General features: G+C 38.0%; 1 protein-coding gene across 3 annotated transcripts in view; it reads right to left on the bottom strand.

Annotated features, from left to right (window-relative positions):
- The window catches only part of FGD4 (FYVE, RhoGEF and PH domain containing 4), an 86,089-nt gene extending 64,087 nt beyond the window's left edge, over positions 1–22,002 (bottom strand). Inside the window, exon 1 of one of the 3 annotated variants that reach the window (XM_085049485.1) lies at positions 21,781–22,002. In XM_085049485.1, the coding sequence (XP_084905611.1) occupies positions 21,781–21,976 (196 nt within the window). In that variant the 5' untranslated portion in view covers positions 21,977–22,002. Of the gene's footprint in view, positions 1–6,456; positions 6,586–12,761; positions 13,117–21,780 lie in introns of those variants that run through there. The other 2 variants (XM_085049486.1, XM_085049490.1) reach the window with 2 other exon arrangements.
- Between the last annotated feature and the right edge of the window lie 209 nt (positions 22,003–22,211).

Here is a 22,211-nt window from a genome sequence, read left to right as displayed (position 1 = left end):
TTCATTTTAGTTATATTACTTCTAACAACCTCCTGCAGCTTTACCAGCAGAAACATTAAATTTTCACACTATTTCTCCCTGAAATTTCAGCTTATGGAAGGGAAGTGATGATATCTGAACAGAAATTAATGGAAGAAAAATTGTGATTTTTCACTCTGCAGAGTTACCTTTGACTTCAGCTCTGTAACCATTAGGAGAGATTGGAGTCATCAGCAGGAAAACACCTGACAGCCTGCAAAGAGCACTCACTCAGCTGGGCTGCAATTACCTGGAATTCAGTGGCATTTTATCAGGAATTACACTGCCATTTATCTAAACTCATGTTGTTTTATTTAAACTTCCATTGAGCTTTTTATGACTGATAATTAAGGGATTTTTATTTTATTTTTTAAAATTTTTTTGTCTCTTAAAATATTCTATTTCCGTTGTAAATACAACAAATCAATTCTATTAAAATAAATTCTACAAAAAGTAAATTCCACAAAAAATAGATTCCACTTCCATTCAGTAAATTGCAACCTAATATCTGATTTTAAGGCAATCCTGGACTATCATGGGACACAATAGAGGAAAATCTGCAGTCTAACAGGTTTGAGATTCAGCTATTAATCAGTCCCTCTATTCCATAACAAGTAACTTGATTAATATTTATTATTATTTATTTATATTCTATAACTTTACTAAGTTATGACATTCCCACCTGGAAGCTACAAAATGAAGACAGAAAACCCCCAAAAAATATTTCCAGCTCAAAAATACTCAAAAAAGTCTTCCAGCTCCCGATCCAAACCAACCAACTCCAAAATCCATCCTCTCCCCAGCTCAGAAGAAATCCACCCCACTCAAATTTGAGATATGAATTTGTCACAGCAAAGACATCTACACTGGTGATTTATCAGCAGTGATGCTAAAAATGGATCTAAACAGTCCATCTGACTCAGCACAGATCAGCTGCACTGGAGAAGTGCCAAAGTGACCTCGAGTTGATCCTCTGAGCATAAAACACATCCTGTCTGTCACCTCCCTCTGAAGTGGCAGCTAGGAGCACCTTTGCTGTCTATTCAACTGCTCAACGTTTTATTTTATAAAGGAAAATTCATCATTTTTGTCTCCACAAAGAGCTCGAGAAACACTGAGGTTGTAAGAGGTTTGAGTTGCAATTATTAGATTTTGGAACAAATATTAAAATTTATTTTTAATGAATTTTAAAATTTATTCATAAATGATCTGCGAGAGATTTTAGTCACAATTATTTGGGCTGTGAGGACAGTGTGAATCACAAGGAGCCTTAGAGGTTTCCTCAGTGATCTCTTTGGGGATTTGAGGGATTGTGATGCTTAGGTTTGGAGGCAGGAAGATCTGGGAAGTTTTTTTTTTTTTGATATACAGGAAGCCTATGAATTAAGTAAAATACTTGATAAATAACATTTCTTGCTTTCTGCTCTCTCCTCTCTGACAGCAGCAATTTCCACTGAATGCTGAAACGAAAACTTTGGATTTCAGGAAGGCCAAAATAAGCAAAAATGTATTTATGTGTGTTCAGAGCAGTGTTTGTGTTCACACTATGGTCTCTCCCATTTCCAGGAATGTAACAAAACAACAGCTATGTTTGATTATATTTAAAAAAACTTTTGTTTTTAAATCAACAACCAAAATTAATGAATATTTTTGAGTTATATTTTGTTGCTCATACATTACATCACAGCAAAGGGACAAAGGTTCTGAAATTAATTTTACACTCACCCACTCAATATCCAGTTTCAATAGAATAACCAACAGGAAAAAATTACTAACCTCTCAAAACACAATCATTTGATAACAACTGAAGCTCCTCCAATCCCAATCCAATCCAATCCAATCCAAATTTGGCTCAGATTTGGAGGCAAGAAAGCAAAAAAAGGATCTTCTAGAGAGCTCTGAAGTTCACTGAAGCACATTTTTTATATCAGAGAAGGTGAGAATGCAGGGGGTGGGATGGTGGAGAGGCTGCTTGGTTTGCTCTATCAACAAGGCAGATTTGTTATTAATCATGATCAAATCATGATCAAATCATGATCAAATCACCTCAGGCTGTCAACATCTGATTGCCCTCTCACTTGTGCCTTCTGTCCATGTCAATCCGAATTAAAATGGGAAAATATTAATCAGCACTGGCAGCACAGGAGGGATTTTCATGCAGCAAGAGCCAAATAAAGTGGGAATTACTCACAGAGCTGAGCAAGAACAAAAGCTCTTTACTCTAACTTTACTTCGTGCCAAAAATCTTCATGCTGCTTATTGCTGTTCAGCCAATCCACACTGGAATTCTTTTTTTCCCCCAAAATTTGCTTTTAAAGTAAGAAGTGTTTAGGTGAGCAACACCATTTAAAAAAAAAATTAAAAAAAAAAAAAAAGAAAATAAAAGAAGAAGAAAAAAAAAGAAAAAAGAAAAGAAAAAAAAGAAAAGAAAAAAGAAAAAAAGAAAAGAAAAGAAAAGAAAAGAAAAAAAGAAAAGAAAAGAAAAAAAAAGAAAAGAAAAGAAGAAAAGAAAAGAAGAAAGGAAAGGAAAGGAAAGGAAAGGAAAGGAAAGGAAAGGAAAGAAGGAGAAAGGAAAGGAAAAGAGAAGAGAAGAGAAAAGAAAGGGAAAAAAAGGGAGAAAAAGGGAAAAAAAGGAAAAAGTGTCCCCTAAAAGAACCCCCTGGACACAAAAAGAAGATTCCCACTTTAATTTGGGTTCCTCCTCTTCCTTTCCTGCAGATTCTGAGCAGCTGCCCAGCGTTTTGCCAATTCCTGGCCATGAGCACCCATGACTCTGAGTCACTATTGCAGATTGCAAACATCGTTATTCTGTTATTTTTTAGTTGCTTCTGATTTTTTTGGTGGTTTGTGGTTTATCCTCATTATGGTTCTGAAGTGAGTTGAACATGGAAAGACACAGTGCAGCCAGAAAAGCTCTGCAGTGTCCATTTACACCTTTGGAAATTAGAAATAACCTAAGTGTTTACAAACCACAAACAACAAAAACAAAAAAACCAACAAAATAAACAAAACAAAACAAAAAAAACCAAAATAACAAACAAAAACCCCAAAAAAACCCAAAAACAAAACCAAAAAAACCCAAAAAGGAATCAAACAAAAAAACAAAAAAAACCACCAAACATAACAAAACCCAAAACAACCAAAAAACCCTAAAAAAACCAAACCACAAAATCCCCAAAAAACCAAAAAAAAAAAAAGAAAACCACCAAAAAACCCACAAAAAACCAACAACAACAACCAAAAAATAAACAATTCAGTTTTGCCTTTTCCAAGGATTTTTGTCCTCTTCTCTACAAGGTTTGAACATCTTTACTGTCTTGCAACACATCCAAGGCATTGCTCAGAAAATCAGAATATTTTCTTAAGCCTTCCTATGAACTACCATGACTGACCTGAGATTGGGGAGAATCTCCAATAGTTTGGAGTGGAAATGATTACTTTTTACCTCTTCCAGAACTGAAATTATTTACCTGAGTGTTGATATTCTCCTAAGACTTTCAAAGCAGATGCATGAAGTTGGGAAATCAATTCCAAAATCAAGGAAATAAACACTCATTTGGATCCTACAGCTCATCATCACCTCAGCTGGCATTTTATTTTGTACCTGGACTATTAGAGGGGAAAAATGAAAAATGGGTATTCAAGAATAAATTCTGTCTGAAATTTACATTTCCTTCAACACAGAAGACCTCAGTAGATAAAAGGAAGGTGCCTCAAGATTTAATATCACATATTACAGGTTATATTTAATGAAAATATAATTGAAATTCTTGAAGCTATGGTGAAGAATACAGTATATTCAATGAAATAGGGTGTGGTTTTTGTGGGTGTTTTTTTTTGGTTTTGTGTTTTTTTTGGTTGGTGGGTGGGTTTGTTGGGTTTTTGTTTTTGTTTTTTTTGGTTGGGGTGGTTTTTGTGGGTTTTTTGGTTTTAATGAAAATATAATTGAAATTCTTGAAGCTATGGTGAAGAATACAGTATATTCAATGAAATAGGGTATATATATATATATATAGAGAGAGTATATTCAATGAAAATAGAACTTAAATTCTTGCAGCTATGGTGAAGAATAGGGTATATTCAGTCAAATAGGGTATATATATATAGAATATATTAAATGAAAATATAACTTAAATTCTTGAAGCTATGGTGAAGAATAGGGTATATTCAATGAAATAGGGTATATATATATATATAGAGTATATTCAGTGAAAATATAACTTAAATTCTTGCAGCTATGGTGAAGAATAGGGTATATCCAATGAAATTATATATATATATATATATATATAGATAGATATAGATAGATATATAGAGTATATTCAATGAAAATATAACTGAAATTCCTGCAGCTATGGTGCTGAACTAGAGGGAGAAAGAATCACGACCAAAACATTTCTTTGGCCACCCAAGACAAAGGAATTTTTGCCTATTTTTCTCCTTCAGGAGGCAAAACAACATCTTTCTTTGCCTCACAAAGAACAGCAACCCACAAAGATAATTTCAGCCAAGCCCATGCTTTGGGCCATTTCTATTTCCAGCTGAACAGCCAAGAATCTCAACCCTTCCAGGAACATTCACACACCACATCAGGCAACCCAACCAGGATGGAGATTTCTGCTAAATTCCAAATGTTTGAAGTTTTTCCCTGTCCTGAGCTGTTTGTGAACATGGCAGAAAGAAAACATAAACAAAGACAGAGACAAGAGGACATTTCCAAAGCTGGTTTTGGTGGGTTTTTTCCCCAAGGGTGCTTTGAAGAGCTTGCAAGTTCAGTCACTTCACAGAGAGGAAAGAATGTTTACATTTTTGGGGTATGAAGGCATGGCACAGCTATTGGTGTAAAAATAAATAAATGTAAAAATAAAAATAACAATAAATCTGTGTAAAAATAAAATAAATGTAAAAATGACATGTAAGACATATCAGGGTAACATTAGATTTGGGTTCTTTGGCTTTTATTAGGAGAGGGATTAGGGAAAAGCAGGAAAACATAACAGCAATGTCAATTTATCATTATTTACAGGGAAAAGATAATTTCCAGAGATGAACCACCTTGGACCTTAGCTAAAATCCTATGTACCCCAGGGAATTTAGGAACCAACAATACTCACAGCTGCTGAAATATCCCATCAAACAATGCACTTCATACTCAGGAAAAATAATTTGGGCTTTTTTTCCACCCATCTAGAATTTTTCCTTCTGGCTAACTGTTAAATCTTGCAGAGTTTATTTAGGGTAGAGAGGAATAGCTTACAGGAGTATTCTGGGGTGACAGAGAGATTGAGTTTAGACAAGAAATCATAGATTATTGAGAAGACACCATGGGAAATATGTAAAGTTAGTTTAATAAACCTTTCCATTCAGAAAGGTGGCTTCACCTGCTATGAGATAAATGACAAATAATGAGATAAATCTAATAAAAACCTATTAGAAACAAGGGTGGAGCACAGGACACTGAAAGTTACTTCTTTTTAAAGAAAATTCAAATTCACTCTCACCACTGTGTCATTCTGATATTCAAGTGCAAAACCAGCTCACAGATATCTGGGTTTATCACAGAGATGCTTTGAAAGAAAAGAATTTAAAAAACAAATCAGCAGAAAACTATTAATGAAGAATCCTGGGAAATATGGTGATCCAGACAGGAAACAATGATGGAATTACTGCATGATATACTACATGGAGAATTTAAAATATGAAATTAGCCATTGGATTGTTTCAAGAAATCTGAGTTCAAAATCTTTGTCTCTACAATGAATTTTTTGCCTTCAACATATTCCTTTACTCTCCATGCAGATTTCTGTGTGCACAAGCCCAGCATTCAAAACCCCACTATGAACACAGGAGGAGGAAACAATCAATAATTACTTGAGGCTGTGCAGACATTTATATTTATATTTATATTTATATTTATATTTATATTTATATTTATATTTATATTTATATTTATTTATATTTATATTATTTATATTTATATTTATATATTTATATTTATATTTTTATATTTATATTTATATTTTATATATTTATATTTATATTTTTATATATTTATAATATTTATATTTATATTATTTATATTTTTATTTATATGGCAAGAAAAATGAACATGCAGTTCTTGAAAGCACCCATGGTGTTTTAGGCAGCTATATGGGAGAGGGAAAAAAAATGGGACTCCAAAATCCAAATAAAAATCAGACTTTGTTCTAACACAGGATAGAGGAAACTGCTTCCCCATTAGAGGACAAATAAATATCACCAACAGCCCGACACAAAAGGGAAGAGGAAAACAAGAGGAAAAGCTGCCAGCTGGGGGAAGCAGCAATCAACTGCCAAGGAGCATTTTTGGGCTGCAGCTGCTTGTCCCTGCCAAGTCTGAAGAGTTAGCTGTTCTAAAAGTACATCAGAAAAATCCCACTGGGGAGTTCAAACACTGACCTTGTATGGAAAAATTCCACAGAGGGGACAGCGAATTTCCAGGATCCCAGGAATTCTGCTGAAAGCCATCTCATGATTTCCCAGGTTCAGCACAGAAAGAGATATTCCAAAAATGTTGGGTTTTTATTTTTTATTTTCCCTTCTCACATCCCTACCCCCAGAGCTGCCAGTCTGCCCTGTGCCTGGCTGGATTTAGCTCTGCACATCCCACTCTGCAGGGAACAACTTCCAGGCTGGGAATGTTGCTACTACTATATCATCACTGATCTATTTTTGCAGGGTGAGGCACGAGGCTTCTGGGAAGAGAGCAGATATCCCATTTATACCAGCAGATATTGCATTTCTCTCAGTGTTTTAGGGTTGTTTGTGTCTATATTATTCAGTATTTTAGGGTTATTTGTGTATATATTATTCAATATTTTAGGGTTATTTGTGCCTTTATTATTCAGTATTTTAAGGTTATTTGTGTCTATATTATTCAGTGTTTTAGGGTTGTTTGTGTCTATATTATTCAATATTTTAGGGTTGTTTGTGTCTATATTATTCAGTATTTTAGGGTTATTTGTGTATATATTATTCAGTGTTTTAGGGTTATTTGTGCCTTTATTATTCATTATTTTAGGGTTGCTTGTGTATATATTATTCAGTATTTTAGGGTGATTTGTGTTCAGGGCTCTCAGCAATGCTAGTTGTTGAGATTTTAGAGAAGCACTGATCAGTTTACTCACAAGTGTTTTAGGACTTAAAAAGGGCTAAATCTATTTAAAAAAAACCAACCCAACAAACAAAAAATCCAAGAAAAAAGTAGCAAGGTTTTCCTCATGTAACAGCGTGCTTGGAACTGAACCGCTGCTTTCAGATTTATTATTTTTTTAGAGAAAAACCTGTCTGTAAGGAATAACATTGACGTCAAGTGACATGAAGGATGATCAAACCACCTGTGTGACATTTCTGAGCCCTTGACAGAAACCTTCTCACCCTGCTGATGAAGGAAGAAGTGATGTAAAGGTGTCCAAACCAACTAAAAAGTGGCACTTTGTGACATTCCTGAGACCTTGACAGAAACCCTCTCACACTGCTGGTGAAGGAAGAAGTGATGTAAAAGTGTCCAAACCAACTAAAAAGTGATTCATCATTTAACATCTGCATTGGGTTTCAAATATAGGATCAGCTGGGAAAAGCACAGCAAAGACAGGTGCAGGAAGAATCCCAAATCCATCACCAAAAATCACATCCTTTAACAGCCCCACAATAACATTGATATCAAGTGACATGGAGGATGATCAAAGCACCTTTGTGACATTTCTGAGACCTTGACAGAAACCCTCTCACCCTGCTGGTGAAGGAAGAAGTGATGTAAAAGTGTCCAAAACCAACTAAAAAGTGATTCATCACATAACATCTGCATTGGGTTTTTAAATGTATCACATATGGGATCAGCTGGGAAAAGCACAGCAAAGACAGGTGCAGGAAGAATCCCAAATCCATAACCAAAAATCACATCCTTTAACAGCCCCACGACCAGCTGGTATTTATTTTATTTATTCATTTTATTTTATTTTAACCACTCGAGACAACCAGGAAACATTTACTCCACATTACACACTTCCAGCCAGAAATTCTGTTACACTTCCTCTTCAATCAGAAGCAACAGAATGATCTAAAATTCACCTTTTTTTGAGGGAAAAGGCAGATGTAATTTTATTTTTCTGCAGTAACAAGGCCAGGCAGCACCCAATGAGTGTGGGGAGCTGCTCTGCCCTGAAAGTGATAATTTCCAGCAGACTGAAAGACTATCATCAGGAATTGTTATAAAAGCTTAAATACCTATAGAAAAAAGTAGAAACCACTGGAAAACCAAAAATATTATACTAAAAAAAAGGGCAGAATTGCATTGCTAGCTGACAGCTCATTGTTTTCCAGCATTCCCTTCCATCATTATCCCAACAACAGCAGCTCAATCATGCTTATTGTATTTCACTATTTCTTCAGAGCAATCAGAATAAACGTCACTTTCAGTGACAGACAAACCTCTAAGGCAGTGAGAACTTCCTGGTGAAAAAGCAGCCAAGCATTGACTTTTCTATCTGTGGAACAAACTGTGCCATGAAACAGGAACCTAAAAAATCCTAATTCAGCCTCAAAAGCCTTGTCAAGGGACACAGAAGGAGAGAGAAAAAATAAATGTTTTAATAAGACACCACAGAAGCTTTCCATAGGTACAGAGTGGCTTGACTGCATTCAAGAGAATTTAAAAAAAATAATAATAAAATTAACACTCACACTGCAAAATTCAGTTTAAAAGTGCAGAAGATCTGTTTCCTGGTCCATTCTTTCCACTGAACTAATAAATACACAACCATGATGTTTAAAAGTTCAAGTGCAAAAGTGCAGAGAAAGTTTATCAAGTTTGCAATTATCTATCAGGTACCCACTGCATCTCCTGAAGTTGTGAAGGTAAGAATAAATATCTGGAATAAATTCAAGAGAAAGACGGAAGTTGTAAAAATAAACTTTACTGCACTCACTGCCCCTGGCTCACCACTTTCATTTTGACTATTTTGGAGACATGAAGTACTAATGGGGAACACTGACTTTTTTTTTTTTTAATTATTTTGCTGTTGGGTTTTTTTTGTTTGGGTTGTTGGTTTGGGTTTGTTTTTTTTTTTTTTTTAAATGGACACAAGTTTCACAAAAACCCAAGTTATTCTCTGAGATATCTGAGTGACCACAACCTTTATGTTCCTCAGATCTTACAGTTAGTCTGATTAAAAAAAAAAAAAAAAATAGAACTACCAGGAGCTGTTTCTAGGCAATTTCAGGATCTCAAAGACAAAAACTCACAGGAAGATCACATATCAAGGCAGTAGGCAATAGAGTACAAGGCTAGGACTTCTTGAACTACACCAGAAATCTCAAATAAAAGAAATTTCCAGGAGTCCCAGGAGACCAGGAGAGAACAGAAATTCTGAGCCAGAAAGTGCTTTGTACAAAACCATGTCAGGGCAGCTCAGATCATGGAAGAAATTAGAAGGAAATAAGAAATAAAAGTAAAAAAAATTGTCTTATATCCCCACCATGTGTAAATTATGATTTTCTACCCACAGTTGGTTGGTTTGGTGACTTTAGACACAAAAATCACCTCAGGAAGGTGGGAAGGTTTGGGGTTTTTAAATGTATTTTAGAGATCACTTCATCTAGAAACAGCAAGAGCATCAGTCATCTGTGCTTTGTTTTTTTGGATTTACAAAACCAAAACTGAACTCTCTCTCCTACCCCAGCCTGGCTTCTGTAACATTTACAGAACTGAAATGAGCAGCTTTCTTCTAAGCAAATCTTTTCCATTAAAAGTGATATTTGATACACAGAACATCAGTTCTTTATCTGTATTACCAGAAATCTTACAATGACACAAATATCTTGTTTAAAGCATCATTTTCCTCCCTCCTTGCTTCAATCCACACTCAGCCCCATGGAAAGAGAAGGACTTTGTGGTTCCATCAGGAGAGCAGAGAGGGAATATCTAAATCTAAATAAGGCTTTTTATGTGTCAAACAGCACAGATAGACCAATATAACTCATTCTTTAGTCTTGTAAAGTTTGTGCTTTGAGGTTATTTTCTATATATATATATATATATAAATAAATGTATATTTTGTATATATAAGTGTATATATCTACACTCCAAGCACAGTGAGCAGATTTACCTGAGAGAAAGATGGGAAAATGAGTCTGAACAGCAGAATTTCATTTTAGTGAAGTTCAGAGTCCTCAAAAGCTTGGCTTTCTACCCATTTCACTCTCCCCAGATATACCAGTCCAAAAGACATTGCCTTTCCTCTGGCCCTGCCTGGCTGAAACCTTAACCCTCTGTCTTTGAGCACAAAAGTGAAATTCAAAATTTCCCATTCAGATCCCACCACGCTGAGCTCAGGGCAGAAAACATAAAGGAGCTCAAACTCCAGAACATAAATCACCTACCAAAAAACCATCAATAAATAGAGGTCAACAAGTGGTTTCTGTTTACCACCAGCTCTACCCCACTCAGGTTCATGTGGCCATTTAGCAAACACCACAGCAAAAACAGTTTGAGATGCCTGTTGGCTTCTGGGGCAATCTGAATTTGGATTTTCACCATCCTGCAGCTGGTAAATTAGCACAGTCCTGACAGAAGTCACCTCCAAAAAAGACTTTTCATTAAAACGCCACTAGGATATTAAGTGTTAATATCCTAGTAGGATATTAAGTGTTCATTGCTCCCAACATTAATTGAGAAATAAAATCTTTTCAGTACCTGAAGCATTTTTAAAGAAGAGAAGAAGTCAGTCCATACAGGTCAGTGTTGAGTTCCAAGTGGCAAATTCAGGAATGATGAACATTGCAAGGAATCAGCAGGAGGAAGGAATATTTTATTTTATGCAAAGCAGTCTGAGTGCTGTGGGATATCAGGACTTTACCCAGAATGTTCACAGGGTGCTGTGAGAGCTTCTGAGAACAGTCCTGGTCACCACTGAATTATAGAAATAAGCATAAAAAGCATGATAAATTGATGAAGCAGCATTTGGGGGTTTTGTGTTTGTTTTTCCTGCTCATGGGCAACATACCCACACTGAGAAAAATCACATAAAACAATTTGTTAACATTTCACAAAATAATTCCCCAAAGTTCTCCCTTTCCATTACCTTGCTCCAAAAGGAAAAAAAAAGTGCTAATTTCCCCTTTTTCATGGGAAAAGGAGCAGCTCTCCACCTTTGCTCCTTTCCCCCCTAATTGTGGAACTAAATGGCATAGCAGAGACATCACTTTCTCCATCTCCAGCCAGATTTCGAGCAGCCTTGAAAGAAATTCCACGCAAAAACCTCATTTTCCACCAGAACCTCCTCTGTCCACCTTTGATCCTCCCAAACTCACGCTGACAGCCAGGAGAAAGGAGAAATCACCACCACAAGCCAAGCGTTCTGATCACCTCTGAGGAGCTGGCAGCTCAGGAAAAATACAGGAAAACCATTCCTGGGAAAGCACAAACCAAGGAGTGGCAAAATGGAAATTCCAGGGCAGTGACACCCCTGGCCATGTCACGCTGGTAATGGAATTACATGGCAGCAAGTCTTTCCCAGAGAAGGAAATCACTGAAAAATCACTGTAACGTTGCTGCCAAGCGCCTCATATTTCATTTATTATCCTTTTGCAGCAGCAAGGAGTTCACAGAGTAAATTTCCCTTCAGCTGAGTTATGCATAAACCCCATTAGACTGGCACCAAAAGGCACTAAAAAAAATGAATTCAAAAGTCAAAGTATAAAAAAAAATGGGAAATTGTTCTGAAAATGCCACTGTTGGAGCTTGTAAATCCCCCAAAATCCCCCTGTAATTGCACACACACACTATGTTCCCATACACCTTGCAGTCCCGTGCATTTTTCTTGATTTCCAGCACTTTTGGGAGATTTCTCCTTCAAGCAAGCAGGTCCATGATTGCAGAAGAGAAAAGGTCACTGCAGGAAGGGCAGGGCTGCTCTGCTGCCCTCCAAAGAGAAACCACCAGCTCTGCTTCATTAACAACTATTGACTGCCCTCGCTAATTACTGCATTCTGCAGCTCATGGTTGCACTGCAGCACTAACCTCAGCTCTCCACACACACCACTTGCTCAGCTTATATTTAGCTTTTTCTGACAATTTTGCATGAAAAGAGGCAGGAAGGATTTTTTTACCCAGTTTGGTTGGATTTCCAAAAATAGCCAAAATACCTAGAAATGTACTTAGTGATATTAATCTACCCAATGATCTACCTCAATCTGTTGGTTTCCATGCCTGAAGTTAGAACTAAAAATCCAATGTTCAGGCTTGTAAATGAATGAAGAGGTTTTCAGAAGAGCTCAAACCCAATACCTCAGAAAAACAGGATATTTAGCAGTTATATTTGTACATCAAATCCTGGCTGTACGATGGAAAACTTCCCAACTTGCTCTCACAGCTCCCTGATTAACCCCACTGAGTAATACCTTTGCTTTTCCTATGCATAATTTAGGAACAGCCAATCAATCCTAATTAACTGCAGGCAGGAATTTAATCCTGAATCACACTGTTGGCAGAATAGAACACCATTTTTCTTTTTTTTTTTTTTTCCCCCTTTCTTTTTGCCCTTCAGTGTTTCTCTGCAAACAAATCCCTGATTACTTTTTCACTTAAACACTGCATCAAATATTTGCCTTAAGGAGAAAAAATCTCTGAGGAAAATGATGACAACCACTCCTTACCCTATTCTTCTGAAGGATTTTTATCTACACACAGCAATTTATTGACTTACCAGTGAAGACATCAAGCAGCATTTGTTAAAAAATTAGGGATTCACTTGTTCTCCTCAGGTCAGAAGATATTCTCTCCACCCCAGACTGACTTCCTGCTCTATCCTCAGAGCCACCACCCGAGGTGACAGCAAAAAAAAGAGGTTTTGCAGTCTCTTTCACTTCCTTTTGTGGTTTTCAAGCCCAAAACGAGAGGGAGACTTTTTTTCCCCCCACCAGAATATTGCATTTTTCAGTTATTTTATGCAGATGTGAAAATGTTCTTAAAGCAAGAGCTTCACTCCTGCTGTCTGATTTGCCCTCTCAGGCTGATTTGCTCTTATTTTGGATGCAGAGCAAGGTGACATCTCCACTCCATGCTGAGCAAACTCCAGACAGCAGAGGGAATTTGAATTCACTGAAAAATAAACCTTTATCCACACCAATGGAAAGCACAGCACTGTGCCTACCAGAAGAACATATTCTTTATATATTCTTTATATATTCTTTATATATTCCTTATATATTCCTTATATATTCTTTATATATTCCTTATATATTCCTTATATATTCCTTATATATTCCTTATATATTCCTTATATATTCCTTATATATTCCTTATATATTCCTTATATATTCCTTATATATTCTTTATATATTCCTTATATATTCTTTTTATATATTCCTTATATATTCTTTTTATATATTCTTTTTATATATTCTTTTTATATATTCCTTATATGTTTTTCTTGCTCTTCATCCTTCCCTGCACAGCAATTTCACTGCCTGCTGAGCATTTCCCATCCTGTCCAGAGCAAAGCATGAGCTGACATCCATGGAAAGTGGGATTTTTGTCACCCATAAAGATCCATGGCTCCTTCTGTTGCCAGTTTAGCTGGGAAACATTTCAGCCACACTGAAAATACTCCTGAGGTTGTCAAAAACACATTGCAGCTTATTGCAGCTATTTGGTAGAAGGAAGAAGTAATTTTTTTTTTAATTTTTTTTTTTTTTTGAGGTCCAGGACACAAAGAAAGCTCAGCTCCAGCAATAATCTCTTCTCAGTTCCACAAGCATAGCAATGAACTCATAAAAAGGAGTTTTGGGCTAGTCCTGCAGCTGGAACTTGCTGGGCTCATTTCACTCTGGGTCAGTGTTTGAAGGATGTTTCTGCACAAAACTGCTCTCCAAGCAATCTCAGTACCAGCAGGGCAGATTGTGAGCAATAACTAGATAAGTAGTTCCTGTTTCTGTCATTTGATAGTCTGAGGGGTAAAAACACCCTAAAATAGATACAAAATAAAATATATCTAAATATATATTTATATACAGACAAATATTTTTATATAAATATATGTTTATAACAGATAAAGAGATATTTACATTATATATTATAAAATTTGCATAATTTTAAAATGTATTTCTATTAAAATAATTTAATAAAAATATATATGTACATAAGAATTTAATATATACATTATAAAATATAAATATATATTTAAATGTAAATTTAATGTGTGTATATATATATATCTATATTAAATAAAAAATATATAAATAAAATATATAGAAACATCACCTGATGCACCATACTCCTTTCTGGTGGTTTATACAGCAATATGAAGCTTTTATAATGATTTGTCCAATGAAATAAAACATGATAGCTGCCTCGTCTGTTTGAAGGGAGAGGGAGATCTGATCCTTTAAAATTTCTTTTTCAGGATGACAATTCTGAAGGTAAAACTATATCTATCGCAAAGACTAAGATAAATAGGTCAAAATATTTAATCAAAGGAATTACTTGCAAAATGCTTTGAAGGCTGATGATTTCCTCCTGAGATGGAAAATACATACACAGATGAGAACATTACAGATGAAAACATGATGAGTTTGAAGAAATAGGTTGTAAAGAGCCTCAATTCTGTATTACCTGCTATACAGAGCTGTTTGACAACAAAATAAAATAAAAATGTAGATATTATACTGGCAACACAGGCCAGGCATCTAATCAACTGGCTCACAACTGAACAAAACACTCCTAGAAATAATTTTTTCTCATTTAGATGGAAGCACACTTGGCAATTACATCTCCTTCACATGGTTCCATTTATCCAAAAAACTGCAGCAAATATCTCGTGTGTCATTTCCCATTCTGCTGCTCAGGCACCAGGAGGAGGGACAGGAGAGGAAGCTGCTGAGCCAAATTCTGCCAGCAGTCAGCAGAGTCACTGAGGAATTCGAGAGAGATTCAATGAGCTCTTCCAGCAGGGTCTGAAGGTGAAGTGTTAAGTTGCAAAGAGACTGAAAAAAATGAGGAGTGCATCTCCACTTACTTCTTTTTTTTTCTTTTTTTTTTCTTTTTTTTCTTTTTTTTTTTTTGGGTTAAGAGCATCTATTGCCATGGAAGCAGAAGAGCAGAAAGCAAAGCTGAGTTTTAGAAAGGTTTCACTATTCAGCAGAAGTTACCACACTGCATAGTGCAGGAAATACAGGAAAAAAACACTAAAAGGTTAAAGATGTTTTACCTTTTATCCATTTCCCTTTCCACAGGCAATTTATCCTTATTCCAACTTTTTGTCATTGATCTCCAATTTCAGCCACTCTCCAAGAATGAAATATGCAGGTAAATTGCTGTGTTTTCATACTAGATTTTAGAATATGGATGGAAAACTATCATGCTGAGCTAATCCTAAATGGAACCATTTTACAATTAATGGTTTCTGCTTTACTAATCCCTTGTGCACTATTAAAAAAATCCTTATCAGAAAGCTGATCCTGCTTCTACATCCTGAATGGTATATATATAAATATATATATTATATATTATATATATATATATATATATATGGTGTGTGTATATATATATGGGGTGTGTGTGTATATATATATATATAAAATATATATATATATGGTATTTTAACTTCAAACAGCCTGCTCCTCCACCCACAAGAGGGAAAGAAAATTAAAAAAAAATCTAGTTTAAGGACTCAAAATCCCCCAGCTGTGTGTATTTCAGTCTCCAGCTCTGCCAGCCCAACCCACACTGAGTGTTGCCTGTCAGCTCCCAACCTGCAGTCAGCATGCAGCCCTTGTCAGCCTCAGGAAGGATAATATATTCTCACTTCTCAGATTTAAAAAGCAGTTTTTCCTTCCTGAAACCGAAGCTGATGTTTCACAGTCAGCAGTCATTTTGTTTGATTTCCTGAAGGAGAAAAAATTCTAGGAAAAATTCTTAAATTTTCCATGCCAAACTGGAGTTTCAGGGTGGTGCAGAGGCAGATATATGGGAAAATATGGGAAGCAGAGTGGGGCAGAAGTGGTTTTTTTCTTCCAAAATTACTTTTGTTCAAGCAGAGCTCAGCAGAGCACTGTGGAGAAGAAAAGATTATTAAATATATTCACTTGCAAGGTCTGCACAGAGAACAATTCATCCACTTCTGCTCAGCTCTCTAATCTCCTTCCCTGCAGGGAGAGGAAGAAAATAGTGGAAGAGTTTGTTGGTTTTTTTTTTTTCTATTAAGCCAGCAATGGTGTGAGGAATAGCACTTTACACCACAGGGCAGCAGAGGGAATGGGATTCTTTTTCCTGAAAAATAATGGGATCCTTTTTCCAGAAAACTCTCTCCAAAAAACCACTCTAACTGAAAATTTCTGCATTTTTTTTTCCCCCAGATCTCTCGAATAACTCTACCTCCAGGCAAAAAGAAATAAATGGAAAGCAAAGGAGCACTTGGGAGTTTTTCTGGGTCTGAGGCCTGTAATTGGAATTTCCACCTGCACTGCTCCATGGTCACCTCTGCTAGTGAGCTTTGGATTCTGAAACTTCACCACATTAAAGTATTCCTTGAGTCATAGCTAAAAAATGAGCTGGAGAAGAGTTATAAACTGTGTTTCAGCAGCACTGCCAACCCAGGCAATCTAGGCATCAGTTATGCCACATTTAAAACCTTTTTGTTATTTGAAAGGACTAATATTCTCGCAGAAATCCACAGTGAAAGTGGTGAATTTTTAGAGAATGAGAGTCTGAATGATGTGGGTCAAAGAAGTTTTAGGAGGCTGAGGAGGATTTCTGGTGTCTCCTGTGTGAGAATGATGGCTCTGCTCACCATTGTCATATTTCAGCTAATTGCTGAATTATCTGAAATAATAATCTGAAATATCAATGGTATTTCAGATAATGCTGAACTCCAGCAGAACATAATCAATAAAGGGCTTGGCAGATGTTTTTAATGAACACTGCTCAGCCCTGTGGGGGGAAAAAGGGATGTGACAATTTGAAATGCAAGCAACACCCCTAAATCCTCCTGTTTTTTAAATTATATAAGTTTTAAATCAACAAATCAAAGACATGCACAGTGGAACTAAATCCCTTTTTCATTTCAAACCCATCACTGTCCTATCTCAACATGTTCCATAAGCTGTATGAGGCACAAAACCCAATTAAGATCCATTTTAATTAGCACACAATAGTCACAGTGATCAGATACATGATTTATACCACATTCCAACACCCTGCTATTAATTTTAAATGGTTTTTAAATGGAAAAACCACTCTCCTCTAGCAACTCAACTGCATTTGGTGACAAAAGCCCTGAAAAATCTCATATAAAAGCAGTGAACTGTACAGTTGGCATTGGCCACCTGGGAAAACAACCATGATAATGTTAAAAGGTAACAGTGGGGAAAACCAGGAAGTAATAATTCTCCACAGTTACGATGAACAGACACTTGTTTGTTCAAACTCCACGAAAATCCTTTGAAGAGATATCTCCCTTGGGGTTTGAAGTTCCTTTAAATTCCTTATTAATGCATACGAGGTTAACATTGTTCAAAAAGCTTTTCATCATCACCTGCACTAGCAGCTCTTACACAGAAAATAAATAAAATAAACAGTTGAAAAGACAATTCTACACAAACACAAGAGAGCACCTGACAGCCAGCTTGGGCACCTGGAGCTCTGGGGAGCCTGTTTGTCCCCTGGATCAGTTAGAGATCAATAAATGATAAAGAATGGTGGTTTTACTGCTTCATCATGCAGAACTCAGGAGGATATAAAGGGAATTTCAGAGCAGCAGTCAGGTCAGGTTACAGAATGGGATCAGCTTGTGTGCTGCACTGCAATCCTCATCCAAACCCCTAAAAGGGGCAGAGGAAACTCAGCCACTGACTGACTGACTGAATGATTGTTAATCCTTGTTCACCACTGAGAATCTCCTATTTTCACCTAATTCTGACCCCAGCAGCATCCCTGTGAGAGGGAGGGAAAGCTCCTGCAGTCAGAGGGGAAGGAACACCTCAGAGCCATCACCATCTGTGCTGCAGGACATTTGCTCAGATGGCAGAATTTCTCATCTCATCCCACAGCTCCACATTTTCCCTTCTTTCCAGGCTGTTTGACTTGTTTTACATTAACATCTGACACATTTAGCATTAATACTCACAATGAACTCCATTTCATTGCTCTGCCCTGCCTTCCTCTCAGTATCTTTTGCCTCTAACACATTTCATGCTCCATTTTACTGAGTTTCAGTGCAATCAGAGGTGTCCAATTGCCCTGAAACTCTTTAGAAATATATTTCTTTACATGTCTTTTTTTTTTTTTCAGACTGCTGCAGCAGTCAATTTTCCTTCTCTCCTGTTTTTCCTCAATTCTCCCCATGCTCTAACACCACCTCCCTGCTGTGTCTCTGCACATCTGATTTCTCCATCACCCAACATCTCCACACAGCCCCATCCTCCCTTCCCTGCGTTTACTTCAAAAATCTTTCCTTCTATTGAAAGCTTATCTCTGTTAAAATGCAATTTCCAAGGTTGAAGAAACCATTGGAAATTCCTCTTTCAGTTTCCTCCTTGATGCTCAGGTGATTTACACAACCTGCTGCTCTGGGGATTCACTCCCTCAGCAGCATTTTCTTGTCAGAAGTACAGGAGTTTGTTGACAATGGCCTGAATATATTGAGCTCTGCTCTGCTGCACATCTGATTAAAATGTTTTGACCATCAGTAGCTGGAGGCAGAGTTAATTCACGGATTTAATGTAATTTAAAGGATCATTCTGATCATCTAAGTGTAAATATTAATCCTGGATCACCTCATATTCAGGAGAGCTAATATACACAAAACCCCATTCTGGAGCAGAAAACCATTTTTCCCCTCATGGAGAAAAAAATCAGTTTCAACTACAAGATTCACACTCAGTAATTTGATTAAAATATTGAATTGACAGTAATGTTTTGAAGAGAACCAGAGGGAAAAGCCCACAAGTGTCTCATTTTAGAATTTCCTCACTTCATATTTTTCCTTTCCCGCTGACAAATCCTTCATCCTGGGAAGATAAATCATCCATCAAATGAATAACACTACTTTGAGTGCAAAACACAGCAGTTGGAGAGTTTTATCACAGATCTCACACACTGACAGTGCCAAAAACTGCCCAGGATTTTGACTGGGATGCTGGGAGATGAGATAGTGCCTCACCAGGACTTAAGAACTGGGGGAAAAATCTGATAACTGCAGTTTTTAAAGGAGTTTAAAACAGCCAAGGGCAAATAATAACTTTTTTTTGTTATTAACAGCTTCCTTTCTTAATATTCGATTCTACTTGTTATCCAAAAGTAACACATTGCTCAGACAAGGTTTCCTTTTCCAATCCAGAAATCTCCCAAACCTATTTATTGATTTATTTATCTACAAAAGAACTTGCTCCTATGATTTTATACAATAAAGCAATTTAGATTGGGTGTGAAAATTATTATTTTCCCAATTTCAGCCATGCTTAAAATCCTTCCAGCAATGGCACTTAACAGAACCTCTGTGATTTTGCCCTCTTAGGGTATATTAAAAAAAGTCTCTAGAGTGAGGGGAAAACTTAATTTCCAGCAAATCCATGTCAAATTGCAACTCTCCTTTGAAATCTTTTGTGTTTTGTCACTAGAAAGTCAATCAGTGACTACAAATTTTAATTTCTTGGAGGAAATCACCACCCTGGTCACCAGAAAGCCATTTCTCTCTGACAGTGGTGTCTAATTCACCTCCAGATGCAAATCCCTGCTAAGATTATTCCCAATAATTGTACAGGTTTTTCCTGACCACCCTGTACAGCAGATTTCCAATAACTCCAGCCCAGCTGACAAAATGCAGTTGGTTATACAAAGCAATGAGGAGAATGAAAGCCCAAAGCTCATTATTTCCAAAGGTAAAACAACAATAATTAGAAACTGTCAGGCACAGTTGTCCTTGTAACATTTAAAAAATCACCAACAAAGGCATTTTTCACAGGCTAGACCAGCAAGCTAACAGAGTCTCATTTAGTTATCTCCCACTGCAAGGTGGAAACCCAAAAGATTACTGAAGTTTCTTCACCATAATCTCATCAAATCATATCCATTTCCAGGCAGAGATACCACAGCAGCAGCAGGGAGCTATTTTTTTTCCCTGTCAGTGCTGGAAGACACCTTGCTGCAGTGAATGCTGTCCTGAATGCAAATCACCTCAGCTCCCCAGCAGGCTCTCTGCAATGTTTGACAGTTGCCAGCACACAGCACTGAGCCAGAAGAGCTCAGTGGTCAGAGGGAAACTTTCCAGAAAGGAAATTGGAATTGTAATTTAGCAGATAAAAAGGACACCCAATCCACAGCAGTTATTCCCTTCAAAAATGGATTGTTATTCACGTTACTCCACAGAATGCCCTTCTCTAAACTGTCTCCAGATACCACATGGTTTGACATTTTCCATCCATTTCAAAGTATCTCTGAAGGAAAGTTTACCTAGGAGTCTAAGGTAACTGTGAGCAATGGCAGAAGCCTAAAGAAACTAAATTAGAAACTAACAGAGTCCTGGTTGTAAGCACACCTCTATTAGAGGAGAATAAAAATCCATCTACATACTGCAAATGCAGCTGCCAATTCCCCTTTCCCAATGTAAAAAAACACATAAAGCCTTGGAACAAAAAAATCCCACCACCAATAGAAAACTGTGGTTTCATGTACAAATACAAAGTCTCTACACGTTAAAGCTAAAATAAAGCATTCTGTGAGCAGCATTGCTATACTCATTGTAAAATCAATCAGGCCTCTTGCCCAGCAAGTCATGGAAAAACTGTCCCCAAGCAAATCCCCCATCCTAGTTCTCAACAGTCATAATTCCCCACATTACAACAAGCACATGCCAGAGATTTCAAGCTTTATTTCACCCACTCTGCCCTTATGCACCCATAAAACCAAAACCCTGTCACACAGCCCAGCGTGTCACACCTGCTGAGCTCACATCACAGAGCTCACACTCAGAAATACCTGCACATGCTGCTTATAAAGCACAACTTTCTGAAGTTCACATTTCACTGCAGTTGACTAGTTCTGCGTGGCCAAGCAAACACAGGTAACCAGCCCGGGCTGCCTGTCCCTTCCAGCACTTATTCTGCATGAATGTTGTCCCAGCTGCCTCCCGGAGTGTAACCAAACGAGTTTCTATGCCAAACGAGTCTAGCCCGGGTTGTTGCTGAAGGGGGAAAGGGAAGGAGCACTGGGGAGGGACAGGAGCAAGACCTGGTCTGTCAGAGGGGAACATCGCTTTCCTGCCTTCCTGAGAACTGTCAGAGCCAAAGTCTTATTATAAAAACACAAATAAATACATGTTGCTATATTCTAATACATGACAGTGTAACAAGCGTTGATATGAACACAAAGATGCAAAGATAACACAGATACGAATGCAAAGATACGAATACAAAGTTCAACTTCAGTACATTTCGGGTTGAAGGTGTGCACAAGCCGAGCTGCCCGCTGCTCCCAAAGCCGGGGGCTTTCTCCCCATTTCTCCCCATTTCTCACCATTTCTCACCATTTCTCCCCATCAGCCCCTTAATCAGTGACCCTGCAGCCAATCCAACCCCAAACCCCAACCCCAAACCCCGCACGGGCAGAAGTTAATAGCGAACCTCCTAGTTGATAGCCCGGCTTTGAGGAGGAACAGCCCCCTCTATTCGCACCCGGCAGGTGTGCCCAGCCCGCCCCGAGCCCCCGTTGTCCCCCCGGAGCTCGGTTACCTGCGGGCGATGCTCCGGCAGCAGCCGCGCTGGGTTTCCTGCGGATCGCCACCCTCCTGAAGCGCGCTCCCTCCCCTCCGCTCATCCCGGGCGCGCCCGAGAAGCGCAGAAAAGCAGACGGGGGCAGGGGCCGGGGGGTCCGCAGAGCCCCCCGCAGCGCCCCGAGGGCAGCGCCGCCCTCTCCGCCCGCCTGCATCGCTGCCTCACCTGCGCCGCTCCCTGCCCTGCCCTGCCCTGTCCCTCCGGCACCTGGCGGCACCGCCTCCCGCCGCCCTGCCCTCGCTACCTGCCCCGGGCCAGCTGCCCTGCCGGCATGGCGAGCACAGCCCTGCGCGCCTGGCTCGTCCCGGGGATGCTCGGGGACTCCCCGAGCCGGGCAACTGCGGGCAACTTCCCTCCGCGGGCACCGCAGCTGCTGAGCTTCCTCCGGA

Source organism: Lichenostomus cassidix, chromosome 1Ab, assembly GCF_008360975.1.
Source record: "Lichenostomus cassidix isolate B80296 chromosome 1Ab, HeHo_3.0, whole genome shotgun sequence".
Lineage (NCBI taxonomy): Eukaryota > Metazoa > Chordata > Aves > Passeriformes > Meliphagidae > Lichenostomus > Lichenostomus cassidix.
Note: the sequence above shows the minus strand (reverse complement) of the source record. Positions and strands in the feature narration are given on the sequence as shown.